We start from the raw sequence: 20,102 nt of genomic DNA, 5'->3' as shown, positions 1-20,102 counted from the left end.
TGAGGCTTAGTACAGACAGGAGACGAGGGGATCAGGACACTTCGTCCAACGACCATTTCGTCCAAAGCCTTTTTCATACACACCATCAATTATTTTGTATTGCAGGTATTCCGGTATTCGCGAACGAAGCCCCCACAAGAGAGCTGCTCCACGCCTAAAGATTTAACATGATCCAGCCAGCTTTAAAAATTAATAACTCAGCCGGGGAGCTCACAGCGAAGCCAAACTTTACAGGCACCTCCCTCTAAGCCTCGGGTCGGTGGGACCGCACCTCGGCCCAGGAATCGTGAACAAAGCCCCCGCAAGAGCGCTGCTCGGTGTCTAAAGACTTAATATGATCCAGCCGGAAACACAGACATGCAAGCAAGCAGCCTGCAATAACAAGGGAGTGAACTCATCCCAGGGTAAGCAAGTGGCATGGGCTGACGTGGTTACTCCCCTTAGTACGCTCTTTAGTGTCGAACCGCACGTACTATGGCACTCATTTGCTTTACAAAAATGTGCTTTGCTTCGGTCAAATTCCACTGAGAATTCCTCCTTTTTCCAAACAAATACCTGAAATATAAAATAACTGATAGTGCGTATGAAAAAGGCTTTGGACGAAATGTCAACTATGGACAAAAAGGCATTGGATGAAATGACCTGGATTCGTACTCAATGGTTGGTAGAAGTGTCTTATCTTCAGAAAAGTCAGATTTTTTTTTTAATAATATGGGTCAAAACCACACATATCTATCTTCGCTCGACTGTTCAAATCATGGTAATACTGAGAAAATTCAGCATTGTTTACAGACACACCGTCAGCGGCTGCCGTCCTAGTTGCTTTGTATATCCACCATCATGGCGGACGCTCATGACGTATCGCATTTTGATCACGTGGTTGCAAGTCACCTATAAGGACATGCCACACATCGGGGAACCTAAATCACATGACACAGGGATCGAAACGGGAATTTGGGAGCACTGGTCCATTTGGACCAGTGCCTCTCAGAGGTACTGGTCCGAATGGAGTAGCACTGGTCCGTATTTATAATTACAAATTTCAAGCCGATTTTATCTATTTATTCATATAATACAACCATATTATACATGAGTGATCAGTTTCGACTGTCTATAAACTTCTTCCTCAGTCATCTCATTATCAAGTTTCAAATCAAGTCAAGTTTATTTGTACAGCGCTTTTAACAATAAACATTGTCGCAAAGCAGCTTTACAGAATTTGAACGACTTAAAACATGAGCTAATTTTATCCCTAATCTATCCCCAATGAGCAAGCCTGTGGCGACGGTGGCAAGGAAAAACTCCCTCAGACGACATGAGGAAGAAACCTCGAGAGGAACCAGACTCAAAAGGGAACCCATCCTCATTTGGGCAACAACAGACAGCCTGACTATAATATTAACAGTTTTAACAGGTATAACCCTCAACTGTCCTCATGGGGCCGTCCTTCACAATCTTCATTATCATCACAATCTTCGAAACCCTCATCCAGATCATCATCACATGGACAGCAATGAAAATGAACGGGAAGAAACGAAACTTTGCGCAGCCATGCTGCATGTAGCGGTGTATACTGCGCACGTAAACAATATGGCGGCGCCCGCGTCTATGCCAACTTGACAAATGTCTCGCAAAATCTATTGAAATTATCGTAAAAAAACGGTAAAATAGACCAAGTTCTGCTTAAAATGGGCGAGAATCGTTGATAGAAACCATCGAGGCAGTGAGTAGTTTGATATATATAGCGTGGCGAGCCAGTCGCCCACTCGGTCGAGTACATGTTGTCACTAGTCGCCCGTACCCTTTCCAACTCGCACTGGCGAGTGGGCGACCGCCCGTTTCGATCCCTGTGACACCTATATTTATTAAAGAGATTATCAATAATATATCTGATTTATTCATGATATAAATTTCAATTATTTCTTCATAAGAGCAAATTGTAATGAAAATTACAACTAGCATCAAGATCACCATGATTAAATACGATTACACCATTTATTTTTCCTGCATAAAGATGTAACTAGGACAGTCTAGAAACACAGCAGATCAGTGTTCGTGATTAAAGTTTAAAGTGAACAGAAAACGAGCTTTGACTCAGATCCACGTTCTGATTAAAGAATAAAGCAGGTCCTTCTAACCATGTGCTACAGACCCTGGGGATGAAATCCCAGATTTGGAAAGGTGTTGAGCGTGTCCGCTATCTCACTCCCACACACAGACGTTTGCTCACTGGCATTTGAGCTTCTGCAAAGGGCCAAACCAATTAGCCCAATTACAGCAAATCAAGCCTGTTCTCATCTCTGTTTTTTAAAATGTCCAAATATGTCATTGTTGTTGATTTATCCCTCACTCTTTTTTTTTTTTTTGTCCACTAACCAGGAACATCACATCATCTCTCCTTGTCTCACTCTCTCTGATCGTCATGGTGATCAGAGGGATTTCTCTGCTCTAATTGTCTTAGTGTATTCCTGGCTGACCTCATGGAAAAAAAAAAGCAAGGCTTGGTTCATAAAGCGTCACCTTGATTCCAAAGATCACAGTCATTCTCACCAAGACTGACGGATAGCATGCGCCAATCACAAACTCAGATTTGAATACGACCTACGTGACTTCCTTCCATCTCCTGGTGCACGGCCGGAAAATAAACAAAAGTAAATATGGCTGTGTGTAATAGGCTTCGGATGTGCGAGGACAGAATCAGGAATGGCGTTAGCAGCTTAAAAGACGGACAAAAATATAAAAAGTGTGTTGTGTCTTGTAATACGCATTTCCTTTTCGCCTACTTTGCATCCTACACAAACCTTCTGTCGGAGACCCTTCTGTCCGACTTTCGAGCACAAGTTTTTCCCCCTGACCAGGGGCGTAGCGGTCATACACTGACTGGCAGCCTGAGTACATTATGTAACAAAAAATAAATTACCATTGCTAGTTTTAGGCAGCTTAGAAACCGGCTCTTCCATTATTGCGGTTTCTTCCACATTTTCTTGATGTTGTGTTCTAGAAATAGCACACTAAAACTTAGCTTCGAAGCCACAAAATGCAACTTTGATGGATATATAAAATAAATTGTTTACCTTTCTTCACGTCGAAAGGAGGAGGAAAGTTTTGCTTGTTTTAACATGGCGAATTATGAACACAAGAGGAAATATTCGTAATGTACAACTAAAAAGACTGCAGCTACACTGGCAGCTTGACCATGCTTTCTAGTGCGATCGTGTTTCGCTTGCGCAGAACTGGGTTTTCGCGGCCAAACCATACGAAGTCCGTACAAGGTTATAGAAACCCTAATGAGGCTGAGGTGACGATCTAGTTTTAAAAAAATGTTAGAAAAATTACACTGGGCACTTTTCTAATATTCTTCTGCAGCTACTGAAAAAAATGTATGGTCCAGGGTCTCTGCACATTTCTGACCAGCAAAAATAATACTTTTTAAGACCATTTTAAGACCACTGAGTATAAAAAATAAGACCACTACTGCGGAACAAATACGTACAGTAAAAAAAAAAAAAAAGCACACTCTAGGTTAAGTTCAAAGCATTTTTTTTAATAAATAAGTGCATCTTCAGTTTACAAAATAGAACATTAGCTGCCTTCTCGATATTTTAATAGTAGGGTACTGCTGTAAACATAAACAGTGAGGAAACAAATTGATCTTCAGTTAACAAAACAGAACATAAGCTCACACCTTCATTTGAAGTGTATGAGTGGTGTTGGGTAATCGTCTGCAGAACCCACAGTATTTCTGCCTTCAGCGTAGCGGCTGGGGCGAATGCCGCGAAAGCACTTGTGCTGGGACCCGGAGACGCTAAAGCTGGCGTTGCACTTTTTGTGACCGTAGAGGCGAACATTGGCATGGGGACTGTTGTTGCCCGACTAGCAGCATAGCGCATATGCTTTTCCCCTTTCGAGTGAGCGTCAAGGGCTTTACAGCCCATTGTTGTTAACTTGATGTCTTTCCGACATACCTTACATCTCGCTTCATATTCTGAAGTTGCTGTTGTTAGCCAACTTTTGTATTTTGGCTCCTCAAGCCACTTGTTACTAAACTTACACTTCCCCATCTCCGTTCATGTTCAAGTTCAACCACTTCTTCCTCGTCTGCTCTACTCTCAATGGTTCTACTACATGGATAAAAGAACACACTGCCCCCTGTGGCGTGGTTCCTGCGCTATTAGAACTAGTGCTAGACACACAACGGCTCTTGTGCTACTTGTTCAGCATCTTGATAACAAACGACGCTGGTTGAATAAATAACGTTAGCGCGGAAAAAAAATCCAGACATATGGTTTTTTTTTTCATTTACCGTAGGCTACCCGGATGAAATTTAATACCTCCCATGTGAAATTTAATACCATAGCTCAAAAAATAGCAAAATATAATGCTTTTTAAGACCTTAAAAAACACGTATTAAAAATAAGACTTTTTAAGACTTTTTAAGGATCCGCGGAGACCCTGTGGTCTGATGGGGGGGGGTCACGAGGACCCCCCCCCCAGCTGACGCTGCTGTTCAACACAAGTGACCACTAATGTCTCATTATGCTTATTTAGTTTTACAGCATTTCTGACCTTATTAACAGCTAATCAAGAAAAAAAAAGAAAAAAAAAAGGAAAAAAAAAAAAAGACTAGATGCCAGGAATCATAGCTACCACCATCTTGTAACCAGTTTCCAGTATTTTTTCCTGACGTAATGATGTAACGTGTACATGACAAGCATTATTCATTTAAAATAGGAAAGAAACAGAAGGCTTCTGTTCAAGAAATAAAAAGGTTCAATATCTGAAATATTTAATATTCAAGATTCTGCAGCATTTCTAGCTCCCAATTTAAATGTAAGCAAATCTGATATTGATCTTGACCGTGTTAACTGCTTTGGATAAAAGGTCACATTTTCCTCATGTCTAATCTCTCCTACTGAGGTACTTGGTCGGATGACGGATTCTACTTTTACTTTGTCATTTTAAAAGTTTTATTCATTTAAAATAGGAAATAAACAGAAGGTTTCTGGTTCTGTTCATATCCATCTTCGTTCGACCGTTCAAATCGTGGTAATACTGAGAAAATTCAGCGTCAATTTCAATTTCATAAAATCAGTGCAATTTAGTTCCCTCTGAAATTTGGTCATTGTGATACATGTTTACTTATGTAATATTTTTATATTAAAAAAAAAAAAAAACACCACAAACACAGGTCATTCCATGGCTGGGAAGTTATTTAATTTGAGGGGATTCCCAAGCAAATGAAATCGCTCGCTTCGTGCAGTCAAGCAGACAGAGGAAGTCCGTGTGCGCATGCGCAGGTTTACCTTTGACCGTGCACTGACAGTTCCATCATTCTGTCACTAAACGAACAGCTGATCACACCGAGGTGCTCGCTGACCGCCGATATTTATTAGTTTGGTCCTGCGTTTCCTTTCCTTCGCAGTAGAACGTCTTTTCTTCTTGCTTTCCGTTACTGTAGTCGGTCTTTCACGTTTCATTCGCACACTCACGTCCTCCATTTCCCTCTCCTGTTTCGTATTTTTATCCCGCAATGCCTTGTGCAAACTGAGAAAGCCCACTACGTGATGCAGGACGCAGTATCTTGTATTGCGTCATGTTGAAGCAGGAAAAAAATAGCAGAGAATTTAGGGCCACATGGCCCGAAATTCATTAATTGTTCTATTTAAAAAATAAATAAATAAATAAAACTAATACAATTGGAAGTCTAATTCGAATTCAGTAACTCTCGGTCCACTAAACAAAAATAACTGGGTGTCGGGGAAAATTCTTTTTAAGACCTACACTTGAAAAATCGGAAAAGCAGTCTAGCTTTAATAAAAACTGTTGTATTAAATTAGAAAATCATGCTACACAGAAGTATTTTCACTCATGCTCTCAGACATCTGGACCCTATTGTATGTCTGGCCACGCCCCTTTCCCCTCCTTCCTTCCCTTCACATCAAAACTACAGGCGATACTATTATCAATCCTGAGTTAAGGGGCATGATAGGACGATGGCATACTACACACAATCTCACAAAAACTGAGTGTGTAACTTGTTCCTAAACAGAAAGCTATTACTAAAAAGTGGTACAGGACGTCTCACAATACAGCAGCACACTTCTTTCAAGTGACTTTGGAAAATTAAGGATCAAATTCGAAGTATTTGTTAACCGGACAAGTTTCCTTCAACGACTGGGTTGACAACTGTGAAAATACCGTTTCATGCCATTTCAATTAAAAGGAAGTAGTAAGAAGAACCAGGAAAAAAAAAATAAGAATAATTAAATAAATAAGCAAATGCTTAAGGACACGTCATGATGTCACGTCTCTTTTTATTTGTCATTTAGTTCCCTTTTTCCTGTTGTTATTCCCTCACTCTAAAAGAAAAAACACATGTGAGGGGGAGGGGGCGGGGTCAGGATATTCAGGCCCACTGCAAAATGCAATATTCTGTTTTTAATATCCAGGTCTATAAGATCAGGGCAGGGATGAGCTCCAGTGCAATATGTTTATTTATATATTTATTTATTTTTAAAAAAATCCTGCCTACTTGGGGGGGGGGGGGGGGGGGGGGTGTCAGGCACCTATAACATATCATGCTGTGTATGGATATACTTTTATATATAATCTCAATATGGAATCGGAGACCTTTTTACAATGTGCCATACTTCAGGAAGGCACTAACAGCATTTTGGCAAGCCGAGGCTGTTCATCTTGGTGTCTCCAGCAGGCACAGCCACTGCATAATAATGCGCTTCCCTGCTCCGAAATGTTATTTTGCAGGCCGCGGCTCATCTCTCAAACTTCACCACTATTACAATTTCCCAAACTTTTATTTCCTTCATTATTGCCAACAAGATTTCATTACGTATTTAGAATGTAAACAAGCCTGAGTAATGACACACTCCGTCTCGCCGGCGTTTTTTTTTTTTACTCTCCTGGCAATGTCTCTCTTTTCCCCCTCAAATCTTCTGCTGTGCGTGTGTGTGTGTGTGTGTGTGTGTGTGTGTGTACGTGTGTACACACAAACACTCAGTGTGTATGGACCAATATGCATGCACCAATCATATATACGAGAAAGCAGACATCCACATACAACTGAGGCTGAAGCATGATTAATTTTTGTTGTGTTGTTGATCCTTAAGTAGAAAGACAATGCGTGTATGTGAGTGATTTTAAAAAATGCCTGTTTAAAAAAAAAAAAAAAAAAACATTAGAAAATTTACCCCCTCCAAAAAAAGTTTATGCTCAACTCACATAAATCATGACGAAGAAAAATGAGCAAACGGGGCAGCTAGCTCATCTCTCCAGCATGCGCTGAAAATGAAATCCACTGCAATACCTATCAAAACTGCAATCATCAAGAGATAATATCTTCTTTGGTCTATCCACACTTTCCGATTTAATTTCCTCCATGCCCTTGACATGCAGCGATACCATTAAGATTAAGCGCATACAGTAAGGGACTAGTTCTCACAGCGTGATGTATGAGGGTCTCGCACTAAATGTAATATCATCATTCGAAAATTAATGCAATATTTCTTTTTTGGAATTTCTTTTTTTTTTAATGTTGCACACTCTGGCTCTGCAAAGTGGGATGAATGTAAAGAAAGGGAGAAGATGAGAACTAGTATATGAGAACGAAGAAAGAGGGATATATGAGAGAGAGAGAGAGAGAGAGAGAGAGAGACTCTCTATATGAACGCCTGTACAAGAGAGGTCGAATATACAAGGAGTGGATGATTGGAGACAGAAAGAGAGAAGAGACAGACAAACAGAAACCAAGGGAGAGAAAAACAGAAAGCGACAGACAGATAGAGTGAGACAGACACAGAGAGAACAAGAGAGAGGAGAGACAGAAACCAAGAGAAAGACAGAAAGTGACAGACAGATAGAGTGAAGATCGACACAGAGAGAACAAGAGAGAAAGACAGAAAGAGTCAAAGACAGAGAGGGATAAAGACAAACAGTGAGACAGAGAAAAGTGAGAAACAGAGCAACAGAGAGAGAGAGAGATGACAAGACAGAGAGAGACAGATAGACAGGGAGATAGAGACAAATGCATATAGTGAGAGACAGACATAGATGGACACAGAGAGAACAAGAGAGACGAGACAGAAACCAAGAGAGAAAGACAGAGAGGGATAAAGACAAACAGTGAGACAGAGAAAAGTGAGGTAAAAGGAGCAACCGAGAGAAAAAGAGTGAGAGAGATGACAGATGACAAGACAGAGAGACAGATACATATAATGAGAGACAGACAGAAATAGACAGACACAGAGAGAACAAGAGAGAGGAGAGACAGAGCGACAGAAACCGAGAGAGAAAGACAGGAAAGACTAAAAGACAGAGAGGGATAAAGACAATTAGTCAGACAGAGAAAAGTGAGAGACAAAGGATGAGTGACTGAAGTGAGACAGAGAGAGAGAGATACAGAGACAGGTAAAATGATGGCGACAGAGAGACAGATCCCATAGAGTGTGAGACAGACACACAGACAGAGAGGAACATAGAGCAAGGGGTGGGAGAAAGACAGAGGACCAGGAACAGAGACAGAAAGACAGACAGAGACAAATGTCAGCTGGAGAAATACGAGACACACAGAGGAGAGACGGAAAGAGACACCAGTATATACTATATAGCAAGAGAGAGACAGACAGAGACATGGAAAGACAGGCCGACAGAGTCATTTCATGTGTCAGGGAGACATGCAATTATAGCAGGTCATGCACCTGGACAGAGGTCAGCGTCATCACTCTATCATTTAGCCGAGCGGGGGCTCGACACAGAGCTCTGGAGATGAGATACGAGGGAGAATGAACTGTGTCTGCCCCACACTCACACACACACAGCCTTAACCTGATGAAATCATTAGTGTAATACACATGGAAATGTGTTTGCAGATTACGTCTCCTCTCCTCTCACGCATCCCGAGGTGTCGTCAGCTCTTTATGTGCCACAATCAAATTACTGGCATCAGACACGGCCTGGGAAAGAAGAAACACGATGATCGCACGATGACTTGATAACGACTAAACTGCTCGTTTCCGTTCTCAGACTCTCGGAGTTAAATCTGGGTTGAAATGTGATGATGGTGAAGGCCACAGCGTTTCACTTACATCATTTTCATCTTCACTGAGCCTCATGTAGGGGGGATTGGGGGGGCGGGGTCATCCCAAAACAGACCACTTTGACAATATCTCTCTCTCACACACACACTTTTACGACTTTATATCTTGAATCTAGACTTAATTACTTCACATCGTGTCATACTGCACTTTAATTTTTCCACAAGTGAGACTTTTTACACGTGAATATCACACATCACACAACTGCGATATGAGCATCTGCAGCAGTGTGTAAACACTGGAACCTCCCTGAAGTGTTCTTCGTGAAAACTCACAGTAAACGTATTTGCAAGTCATTTTTCTGCTGAATGCCTGAACATAAACCCTTCCATATAAAAACAAATAAAGTCTATGACTGGTGTAAATGTGAGGTGATTGAGACACTGTTCCAAAAAAAACTGGCTACGACTGCTAAAGCTCCGCCGCATTAATTGCAACAAATCAGCAAATGAATGCAAAAAGATCAATTAGACGGAGGCGCTAATCTGCATGAATCTGATGCTTTATGTCTCTGCTGATGAGCTGCTTTTATAGTGCTCCCTTTTTAAGCAGCTGCGCATCTGGCCTGATTAGCGTTAGCAAAGCACACGATACACTAGCCACTGGGGGATTCGGGCTTCTCTCCCTGACAGAAAGAAAGAAGGCAAAAAGTAGATGGAGAGACAGAGAGAGAGTAATTAACATCATCTTCCTTTCAAAAGAACCAAAATAATCAAAAATAAGCAAAAAAAAAAAAAAAAAGCACAAATAAAACAAACCGCCCCGGTCTCCTGCACAAAGCTAATTACTAGTCGTGGCACTCTCACTAAGGCTAAATAGATTAGGCTGCACTGAATGCTATCAAGGCTAATGTTAATGTGGCCAAAAGATACAGATTTCCTCACATGGCTTGTTAGAAAGAAAAATCGATGTTTTATTTTGTGGATGAAACTAAAAAAGCTAATGTGAGGCTATTATAAAGATGAGGAAAGGAGGCATTTTTGAAAGCAAGCAATGAAGAAAGTTGTCTTGATTCTGACTTTGTCAAGTTTGCTGTTGCCTTCCATCACTGGTAATCCTGAAGGACTTGTAAATTCACACTGTTTATGGCTTATATTTAATGTGTGTGTGTGTTGGGGGGGAAAAGTGTTTAAGGAGGATTGGGCGATTGAGGGCTACAAACACCTCAGCAGGAGACAGGTTTTTATTTACTATTCTTCATCTAGAATCGTAATAAGATACTTCGGCACCCCGGGCTCCTGTGAACTGGAACGTAATCTAGCGGCGATGGCGATAAATTCACGCGGTCAGCCATCCGTGTATTCAAATTTCCTCCGAAATTTACAGTAATGCCTGAGCAAACACATAAACACACATCTCAGTGTGTGTGTGTGCGCGCGCAACCCCATCTTGTTTGATAATCACGCTGCACTCTAATCCGCTCTGCATGTAACTTCAGGCACACACACACGCACACTGTGCCTACTGAGAGACCTGAGCGATATTCTTTTCAACACCCATCCTCCACAAAAACAACAAACACACACTAGCTGCTCTCGGCAAAACACTTCAGCTGGGTTCTTGAGACAGGGTCAGTGTCCTTATAAAAAAAAAAAAAGGACTGACGGGTCAATAAGTTTGGTCACGCACTGAACACAGAGAGAGAGAGAGAGAGAGAGAGAGAGAGAGTGTGTGTGTGTGTGTAAGCAAGCAGTACATACAAATAATTCCTGGTATCTACTCTCCATATGGGATATTATTGCCCAAAAGTAGGTCAAGCCAAAACTCCCAGAATTGTACAGCTTGGCTCTAATCCACTAACTAGCCAAAAATATGCGGACACCTGAGACTCCCATCCAGATACAGTGCCTTGAAAAAGTATTCATACCCCTTGAACTTTTTCACATTTTTCCACCTTACAACCATGAACTTAAAAGTGTTTTATTGAGATTTTATGTGATAGACCAACACAGAGTAGCACATAATTGTATATGCCCCTTTTCCACCAAAGCAGTTCCAGGGCTGGTTCGGGGCCAGTGCTTAGTTTGGAACCGGGTTTTCTGTTTCCACTGACAAAGAACTGGCTCTGGGGCCAGAAAAACTGGTTCCAGACTAGCACCAACTCTTTGCTGGGCCAGAAGAAAGAACCGCTTATGTCAGCGGGGGGGGGGGGGGGGGGGGGGGGGGGGGGGCGCGAGATGTTAAGACCAACAACAATAGCAAGACCGCGAAAGGTCGCCATTTTTAAGCGACGAGAAGCAGCAGCTGTACAAACTCGAAGTCATCCATTATTGTTGTTGCTGCTTCTTCTCCGTGTTGTTGTTGCTTCGATGTTCGTGCCAAGGTTTATGCAAACGCAGCGACGTAACTGACGGATACAGCAACGCAACTGACGTATACAATGACGTAACTGACGTGGCTCCCCTTAGCACCCCGAGCTACTGTATGGAAAAGCAAACTGGTTCTCAGCTGGCTCGCAAGTTGAACGAGTTGTGAACCAGCACTGGCCCCGAACCAGCCCTGGAACTGATGTGGTGGAAAAGGGGTAGAAGTGAAACGAAAATGATAAATGGTCTTCCAAATTTGAAACAAAAATCTGAAAAATGTGGTGTGCATTAGTATTCAGCCCCCTGTACTCTGATACCTCTAAATACAATCCAGTGCAATCAATTGCCTTCAGAAGTCATCTAATATTAGTTAATAGAGTCCTACTGTGTGTAATTTACTCTCAGCATAAATACACTTGTTCTGTGAAGGCCTCAGTGGTTTTTTTAGAGAACACTGAAGAACAAACAGCATCATGAAGACTCAAGAACTCAGCAGACAGGTCAGGGATAAAGTTCTGGAGTAGTTTAAAGCAGGGTTAGGTTATAAAAAAATATCCCAAGCTCTGAACATCTCAAGAAGCACTGTTCAATCCATCATTCAAAAATGGAAAAAGTATGGCACAACTGCAAACCTACCAAGACATGGCTGTCCACCTAAACTGACAGAGCGAGCAAGGAGAGCACTGGTCAGAGAAGCAGCCAAGAGGCCCATGATCACTCTGGAGGAGCTGCAGAAATCCACAGCTCAGGTGGGAGAATCTGTGCACAGGACAACTATAAGTCGTACACTCCACAAATCTGGCCTTTTTGGAAGAGTGGCAAGAAGAAAGCCATTGTTGAAAGACAGGCACAAGAAGCCATGTAGGGGACACAGCAAACATGTGGAAGAAGGTACTTTGGTCAGATGAGACCAAAGTTGAACTTTTTGGCCTAAATGCAAAGCGCTATGTGTGGCAGAAAACTAACACTGCTCTGCTCATCACCCTGCACACACCATCCCCACTGTGAAACATGGTGGTGGCAGCATCATGCTATGGGGATGCTTTTCTTCAGCAGGGACAGGGAAGCTGGTCAGAGTTGATGGGAAGATGGATGGAGCTAAATACAGGGCAATCGTGGAAGAAAACCTGTTGGAGGCTGCAAAAGACTGGGAAGGAGATTCACCTTCCAGCAAGACAATGACCCTAAACATACAGCCAGAGCTACAATGGAATGGTTTAGATCAAAGAATATTCATGTGTTAGAATGGCCCAGTCAAAGTCCAGACCTAAATCCCATTGAGCATCTGTGGCAAGACTTGAAAATTGCTGTTCACAGACGCTCTCCATCCAATCTGGCTGAGCTTGAGCTATTTTGCAAAGAAGAATGGGCAAAAATTTCAGTGTCTAGATGTCCAAAGCTGGTAGAGACATACCACAAACAACTTGCAGCTGTAATTGCAGCAAAAGGTGGCTCTATAAAGTACTTACGCAGGGGGGCTGAATACTAATGCACACCACATTTTTCAGATTTTTATTTGCTTAAAATTTTGAAGACCATTTATCATTTTCGTTTCACTTCACAATTATGTGCTACTCTGTGTTGGTCTATCACATAAAATCTCAATAAAAAAACTTTTAAGTTCGTGGTTGTAAGGTGGAAAAATGTGAAAAAGTTCATGGGGTATGAATACTTTTTCAAGGCACTGTATACAGTGGTGCTTGACAGTTTGTGAACCCTTTAGAATTTTCTATATTTCTGCATAAATATGACCTGAAACATCATCAGATTTTCACACAAGTCCTAAAAGTAGATAAAGAGAACCCAGTTAAACAAGTGAGACAAAAATATTATACTTGGTCATTTATTTATTGAGGAAAATGATCCAGTGTTACATATCTGTGAGTGGCAAAAGTATGTGAACCTTTGCTTTCAGTATCTGGTGTGACCCCCTTGTGCAGCAATAACTGCAACTAAACGTTTCCGGTAACTGTTGATCAGTCCTGCACACCGGCTTGGAGGAATTTTAGCCCATTCCTCCGTACAGAACAGCTTCAACTCTGGGATGTTGGTGGGTTTCCTCACATGAACTGCTCGCTTCAGGTCCTTCCACAACATTTCCATTGGATTAAGGTCAGGACTTTGACTTGGCCATTCCAAAACATTAACTTTATTCTTCTTTAACCATTTTTTGGTAGAACGACTTGTGTGCTTAGGGTCGTTGTCTTGCTGCATGACCCACCTTCTCTTGAGATTCAGTTCATGGACAGATGTCCCGACATTTTCCTTTAGAATTCGCTGGTATAATTCAGAATTCATTGTTCCATCAGTGATGGCAAGCTGTCCTGGCCCAGATGCAGCAAAACAGGCCCAAACCATGATACTACCACCACCATGTTTCACAGATGGGATAAGGTTCTTATGCTAGAATGCAGTGTTTTCCTTTCTCCAAACATAACGCTTCTCATTTAAACCAAAAAATTCTGTTTTGGCCTCATCTGTCCACAAAACATTTTTCCAATAGCCTTCTGGCTTGTCCACATGATCTTTAGCAAAGTGCAGACGATCAGCAATGTTCTTTTTGGAGAGCAGTGGCTTTCTCCTTGCAACCCTGCCATGCATACCATTGTTGTTCAGTGTTCTCCTGATGGTGGACTCATGAACATTAGCCAATGTGAGAGAGGCCTTCAGTTGCTTAGACATTACCCTGGGGTCCTTTGTGACCTCGCCGACTATTACACGCCTTGCTCTTGGAGTGATCTTTGTTGGTCGACCACTCCTGGGGAGGGTAACAATGGTCTTGAATTTCCTCCATTTGTACACAATCTGTCTGACTGTGGATTGGTGGAGTCCAAACTCTTTAGAGATGGTTTTGTAACCTTTTCCAGCCTGATGAGCATCAACAACGCTTTTTCTGAGGTCCTCAGAAATCTCCTTTGTTCGTGCCATGATACACTTCCACAAACATGTGTTGTGAAGATCAGACTTTGATAGATCCCTGTTCTTTAAATAAAACAGGGTGCCCACTCACACCTGATTGTCATACCATTGATCGAAAACACCTGACTCTAATTTCACCTTCAAATTAACTGCTAATCCTAGAGGTTCACATACTTTTGCCACTCACAGATATGTAACATTGGATCATTTTCCTCAATCAAGTATAATATTTTTGTCTCATTTCTTTAACTGGGTTCTCTTTATCTACTTTTAGGACTTGTGTGAAAATCTGATGATGTTTTAGATCATATTTATGCAGAAATATAGAAAATTCTAAAGGGTTCACAAACTTTCAAGCACCACTGTACCTGTTGAAAATCCCATTCATTCCAGATTCATCATCTATGAAGACTTTGCACTAGATTTGGAGCACATCTGTGGGGATTTGCTGATTCAGCCACAAGAGTATTAATGAGATTAGGCACTTATTCGAGAGTTTGTGCAGTAGACTCGAGTTCACGGAGCTTGCTTTGTGCACAAGCGTATTGTCATGCTGGAAGATGTTTTGAGCCTCTTAGTTCTAGTGAAGGGAAATTGTCATGCTACAAATTCTGTAAACACAATTCCGACATCCTATTGTGTTCTTCCAACTTTGGGGCAACAGATTGGGAAAGGACCACATATTGCCATGATAGTCAGCTGTTCACATACTTTTGGTCATCATGATTTTCACAAGAATTGCGTCCATTGAGGCCATTACTGCACTTTATACCAACAGAATGGACAGACATGACCCTTCACCAGATGACTGAGACCACACAAGATCGAGAACGATGGAGGGCAGTGGTAAACGTTAGAAACTGAAGCACCAACAGGGTTTTTTGAGCCCATGGACTACTGATTGATTGACTGACTGTTGTTCAATTCTTGATTCTGATTGGTAGGTATGTAACATTCAGCCAATTCACAATTTAATTTGATTCACAATATTCGGAAGAAAAAAAAAGAAAAGAAAATTGTATTACCAAGAAAAAGCAACACTTATTTTCCTTTTCTTTATAAACTTAAAGGTCCCATGGCATGAAATTTTCACTTTCTGAGGTTTTTTAACGTTAAAATGAGTTCCTCTGACCTTCTTAAGTCACCCCAGTGGCTAGAAATTTCATAATGTGTAAACCAAACTATGCCCAACATTTGAGACTGGCGCGTCAAAACGGCGCGTTGATAAGCTCTTCCCTTTACTACGTCAGCAAGGGAGATGATCCCCACGCCCCCCCTCTGGATTCCCACCCACTGTATGGATTGCCCGCCCAGTTGTAGTGAGGAGACCATAGAGGACACAACAACATGGCATCACCTAAACGAGCGAAACATGGAAATTGCACTGTACATTGATGTGACAACACAGAAAAGAGTCTGTTTTTACTGCCGACGGGAGAGCCCCTGAACACGCAGTGGCTTAATTTTATTTACTTCAATAATACGCCCTCGAGTCTACCTAAGACGGTGTATGTTTGTCGGAAGCATTTTCCTGAGGAATGTTTCCACAACTTGGGACACTACAGGGCAGGTTTTGCACATCAACTGTCACTGAAGCCTGGGTCCGTACCAAGCATCCCTGCCGCATCAGCCACAAACAGTGAACAAGTAAGTGTATAACTGTTAAGTCGTTTTGCCGTGTTTTAAAATCGGTGCCACGTTAGCCTTGCAATGGCTACATTAGCTGTGCAGCTAACCGCTTCCTGCAGTTAGCCAGGTACTCTGCGCTACAAAACCAAAAAGCATGCAGCATGCTCTGTTAAACTGAGTTTAGTCTGGAAATTGACTGTAACTTATGAGCTTATGTTTTGCCGTGTTTTAAAATCGGTGCGTTAGCCTTGCAATGGCTACATTAGCTGTGCAGCTAACCGCTTCCTGCAGTTAGCCAGGTACTTTGCGCTACAAAACCAAAAAGCATGCAGCATGCTCTGTTATAATAGCCAATCCAAACAGTTTTTACAAAGACACCCACATTCTTTTTTTTAAGTCACTCGTTCATTTTATTTGTTTGTTTGTTCAGTAAAAACCCAAACATTTGTTGAATTTATTTTATTTCCTCGCATCGCACCTTCATGACGTCAGCGCGCGGTATTTTTCCCTTCACGGTTTGTTCCTTCTCTCTCGCCATAGTAAGACACCCACATCCGCTTGTTCTGACCCACTGGAGGTGGCGTCACAGTGCTGTTAGCCAATCAGAGGTAACACGTTTACATGTCATGAATATTAATGATAAGACCCGCCCCCACCCTCTACCCTTCCCCGCCTCCTGCTTCTCATTAGCAAAACGACGCACTGGGAAAAGCGCTGAAATGGGGCTTTCTCCCAGGAGGCTATATCTACGTGCCGAGGGTTCATTTCGAGAAAGGCTGCGGATATAACATCTGGAAACCTCCACGAGCCCGTTTAAAGCATCAACAAACCACCATGCCATGAGACCTTTAAATATTCCTTTTGTTAAATTAAAAAAAAAAATACCTTTTGTTTCATTTTCTTAATAACCAATAATTATTTACCTATATTTATAAAGGTTGGAGCAAAAAATATATATACTATCCTATAAACTAAAACATTCATTTGAGTAAAATGAAAAAATTAATAACATAAGCCTTTCCTCCATAAACTTTTCTGGACATTTGTACTACCTTCATTTTCTTCTCTTTAGCCTTCACCAGTCTGTAAAAAGAGATCTCCGATTTCTTGTTAAATCGATTTGCACAGCAGCTCTTTCCCCATTTTAGATCTGTTTTTTGTACATTTTCATGGCAATAGCGCTGTGTTACTTCCACCTACAGTGAAGTCATGCGCATTCCTGGCACTGCACGCCCTCTACTGTCTAAACCACACAATTACAGCAGGAAAAAACAGATTATGAGCTTGATAATAATTGCTATTCATTTTTTACTTCATTGATTTGAATGATTGTAAATTTGTATGATGAAGAAGAAACATTTGTTGAGCATTTTTGGAAGGAGTCTCCAGTGTCTGTGCATTTCTAACAGTTAGAGGCGGAGCTGTAACTAAATTTTCCAACAGGAAAGTTTTCAGGACAGAGGACTTTGTACAATCACCGTGGAATTGATCGTTTTCCTACAACAGCACTCCCCGTACTTTATTTCTCGGGTAGAAAATCATTCTGCAATTTGTATCTTACAGTTGTAAAATTCATTTGGGACATTCAGGGTGGATATGAGTCTTCACTTGTAATTACTAGATAGTTCCATTTTACATAAAAAAATTAAATAAATAAAAGTTTCCGCACTCCAGTATACCCTACACTTATGAGCGTGTTAACTCTGGACATTGTAACTAACCAGGCCAAGTTCTGAGTGTGTGCATTAGCGCAGTCGAGTGCAGGGATAAACTTCCAAAGTGCAGTTACATATATTGATTCGTGCTGTTTATGCATGTAATCTTCTTTTCAATAATTCACTCTGCCTTTTATAGAGTTGTAAATCAATGCATCCTCTCATAACTATGCACTCCCTCTCACTCCATCCCTCGCGCTACTTTCATCTTTCTCCCTCCCCTCGTTTCCACTTGCTCACTCTTGCAGCTCCTTTTCACCTCTCTGACTCTTCACTTTTTTCTTTTCCTTCTTTCTTTTCACATTTATATCTCTCCTCTATTAAAAAAAAATACAACTTCATAATATGAAACACAGACAGATTCACACTTGACCAACTATGTGTGAAGGTGAGTGAGCTTTGGAACAGGAATAGATCAAATAAATTGAGTATTGAAGGAGCATGAGGGAGGAGTTAAACGGGTGGCATTAGGGGTCATTTGCGTAGCGCGGCCCTTCAAGGCTCTGGCCTCTGGTTAATATGCGACTAAAATCTTGGTGAGGTGACTGTACATCCAGAGAGCCAGGACCCGCTGTGACCTCTCTTCATTATTCATCCCCTGGAAAAAACAGTTGCTGGAATCTCGCTTCTGCTGCGGGAGAAGAAAAAAGGCGCCCCTTTAACTCCGGTGCATGCTCCTCTGACCCCATATTAGAAGGAGAGCAGGAAAGTCACGAAACGACGAATGATACATTTTTAAATCTTCCCGTGGGTCTTTTTTTGGAGAGCCGATGGCGTGCGCTGCCTCAGGAGAGAATGCTCTTCTACGAAAGTAGAAGAAAGGATATGGGTCCAAAAGAAAGGCAAGCCTGATCAGAAATCACATTTACTCAAAGTCACAAGCGTGTAACTGCATGATACACATGTAATAGCTGAGTGTGGTTATTAGTGTGGATAGTTGTGTGTTTTTGACCTCTGATGCCTTTCCACATTTCATCCTAACATCAAAAAGAGATGCATCACAAAAAAGATGAGGGGGGAAAGAATCCCAGAGAAACACAGTGAAGGGCTGGGTAAATGAAAGAGTAAATACCTGAGTGGTGTGTGTGTGCGCGCGCGTGAGAGAGAGAGAGAGAGAGAGCATTTGGGGGGAGGCAGCGATAAAGACAGAGAGAACAAGAGAGTGTTAAAAGTATGAAAGTGACAGTAAGAAAGGGAGAGAGAAAAAAGAGAGAGAGAAACGGAGAGAGAATAGAAAAGTCATAGAAAGAGAGACAGCACGACAGAGAGAGAGAGCGCATTTGGGAGAGAGGCAACGATAAAGACAGAGAGAACAACAGAGACGGTGTTAAAAGTACGAAAGTGACAGTAAGAAAGAGAAAAAAATAGAGAGAGAGAAACAGAAATGGAGAGAGAAAGGAAGAGAATAGAAAAGAGTCATAAAAAGAGAGAAATTGATAGAGAGAGCGCATTTGGGAGAGAGGCAGCGATAAAGACGGAGAGAACAACAGTGACTGTTAAAAGTACGAAAGTGACAGTAAGAAAGAGACAGAGAAATAGAGAGGGAGAACAGAAAAGACAGTCATAGAAAGAGAGAAATTGATAAAGTAAGAAAGAGAGACACAGCGAGAGAGAGACAGAGTGACAGACAGCAATAAAAACCAAATGAGAGAGAGCAGTAAAGATAGACAGAGAGCATGAATGAGAGAGAATAAAAGAGAGAGAATGAAAGAGAGTGAGAGAAAGTGTGCGCGCGCGTGTGTAAGCACTGGGTATTCCGAGCCCATTGCTGCGTGTTCATTTCGGATGCAGATATCAAAGATGCCACAGACATGAATGGGGGGAATTGAGAACTTACCAGATGTTCTAATCCGGCTTTGATGTTCCCCGCGTCCCTGCAACACAAGAACAAATTTCCTCCACTGTAAATAAAGCCGTGTCACTAATCGCTTTCCCCGGCGCTCCCCGCCCTGACAGGATCGCCCATAATTGCTATTTATTAAGGGGCTATTTATTCATTTTCACTCACTCGCCTTTTCATGACAGCAGCGGTTTAAAAAAAAAAAAAGAGGGAAAAAAGGGGGGAGCTCCTTTTTTCCTCTGCCAAAGTAACGAGTGGAAGAGAGGAACAAACAATTGCTCAGGTCTTGCGTGCGCTGGAATAATGACTGCTCTCTCTCACTCGGTGTGTGTGCTTAGGTGTTTTAACGTATTCTTGTGTGCGTGGATGCCTCAGTGTCTTATCTGCCCGTCTGCGTGGCCTCTTTGATCCTTTTCAGCTGAGGAAATAGACCACATATTTACTCTAACACAGACTGTAACAACTTTATTGGCCTGGGTGTGTCGATGAGTTTACCTCTAACAACCTGCCTTCCACAGGTCTGAGTCATTCCTGCTCAAGATGTACAGTATGAACACAGCAGAAAGTGATAACTTGTTTTGTG

General features: G+C 41.8%; 1 protein-coding gene across 3 annotated transcripts in view; it reads right to left on the bottom strand.

Annotated features, from left to right (window-relative positions):
• The window catches only part of rsrc1 (arginine/serine-rich coiled-coil 1), a 258,504-nt gene that overhangs the window by 130,294 nt on the left and 108,108 nt on the right, over window positions 1-20,102 (bottom strand). For all 3 annotated transcript variants that reach the window (XM_060905828.1, XM_060905829.1, XM_060905830.1), the window contains one exon: window positions 19,517-19,553. In XM_060905828.1, coding sequence (XP_060761811.1) covers window positions 19,517-19,553 — 37 coding nt within the window. The remainder of the gene's footprint in view (window positions 1-19,516; window positions 19,554-20,102) is intronic.

Source organism: Neoarius graeffei, chromosome 23 (assembly GCF_027579695.1).
Source record: "Neoarius graeffei isolate fNeoGra1 chromosome 23, fNeoGra1.pri, whole genome shotgun sequence".
In the NCBI taxonomy this organism is placed as follows: Eukaryota; Metazoa; Chordata; class Actinopteri; order Siluriformes; family Ariidae; genus Neoarius; species Neoarius graeffei.
The sequence above is the reverse complement of the archived record's forward strand: the minus strand, read 5'-3'. Positions and strand labels throughout refer to the sequence as shown.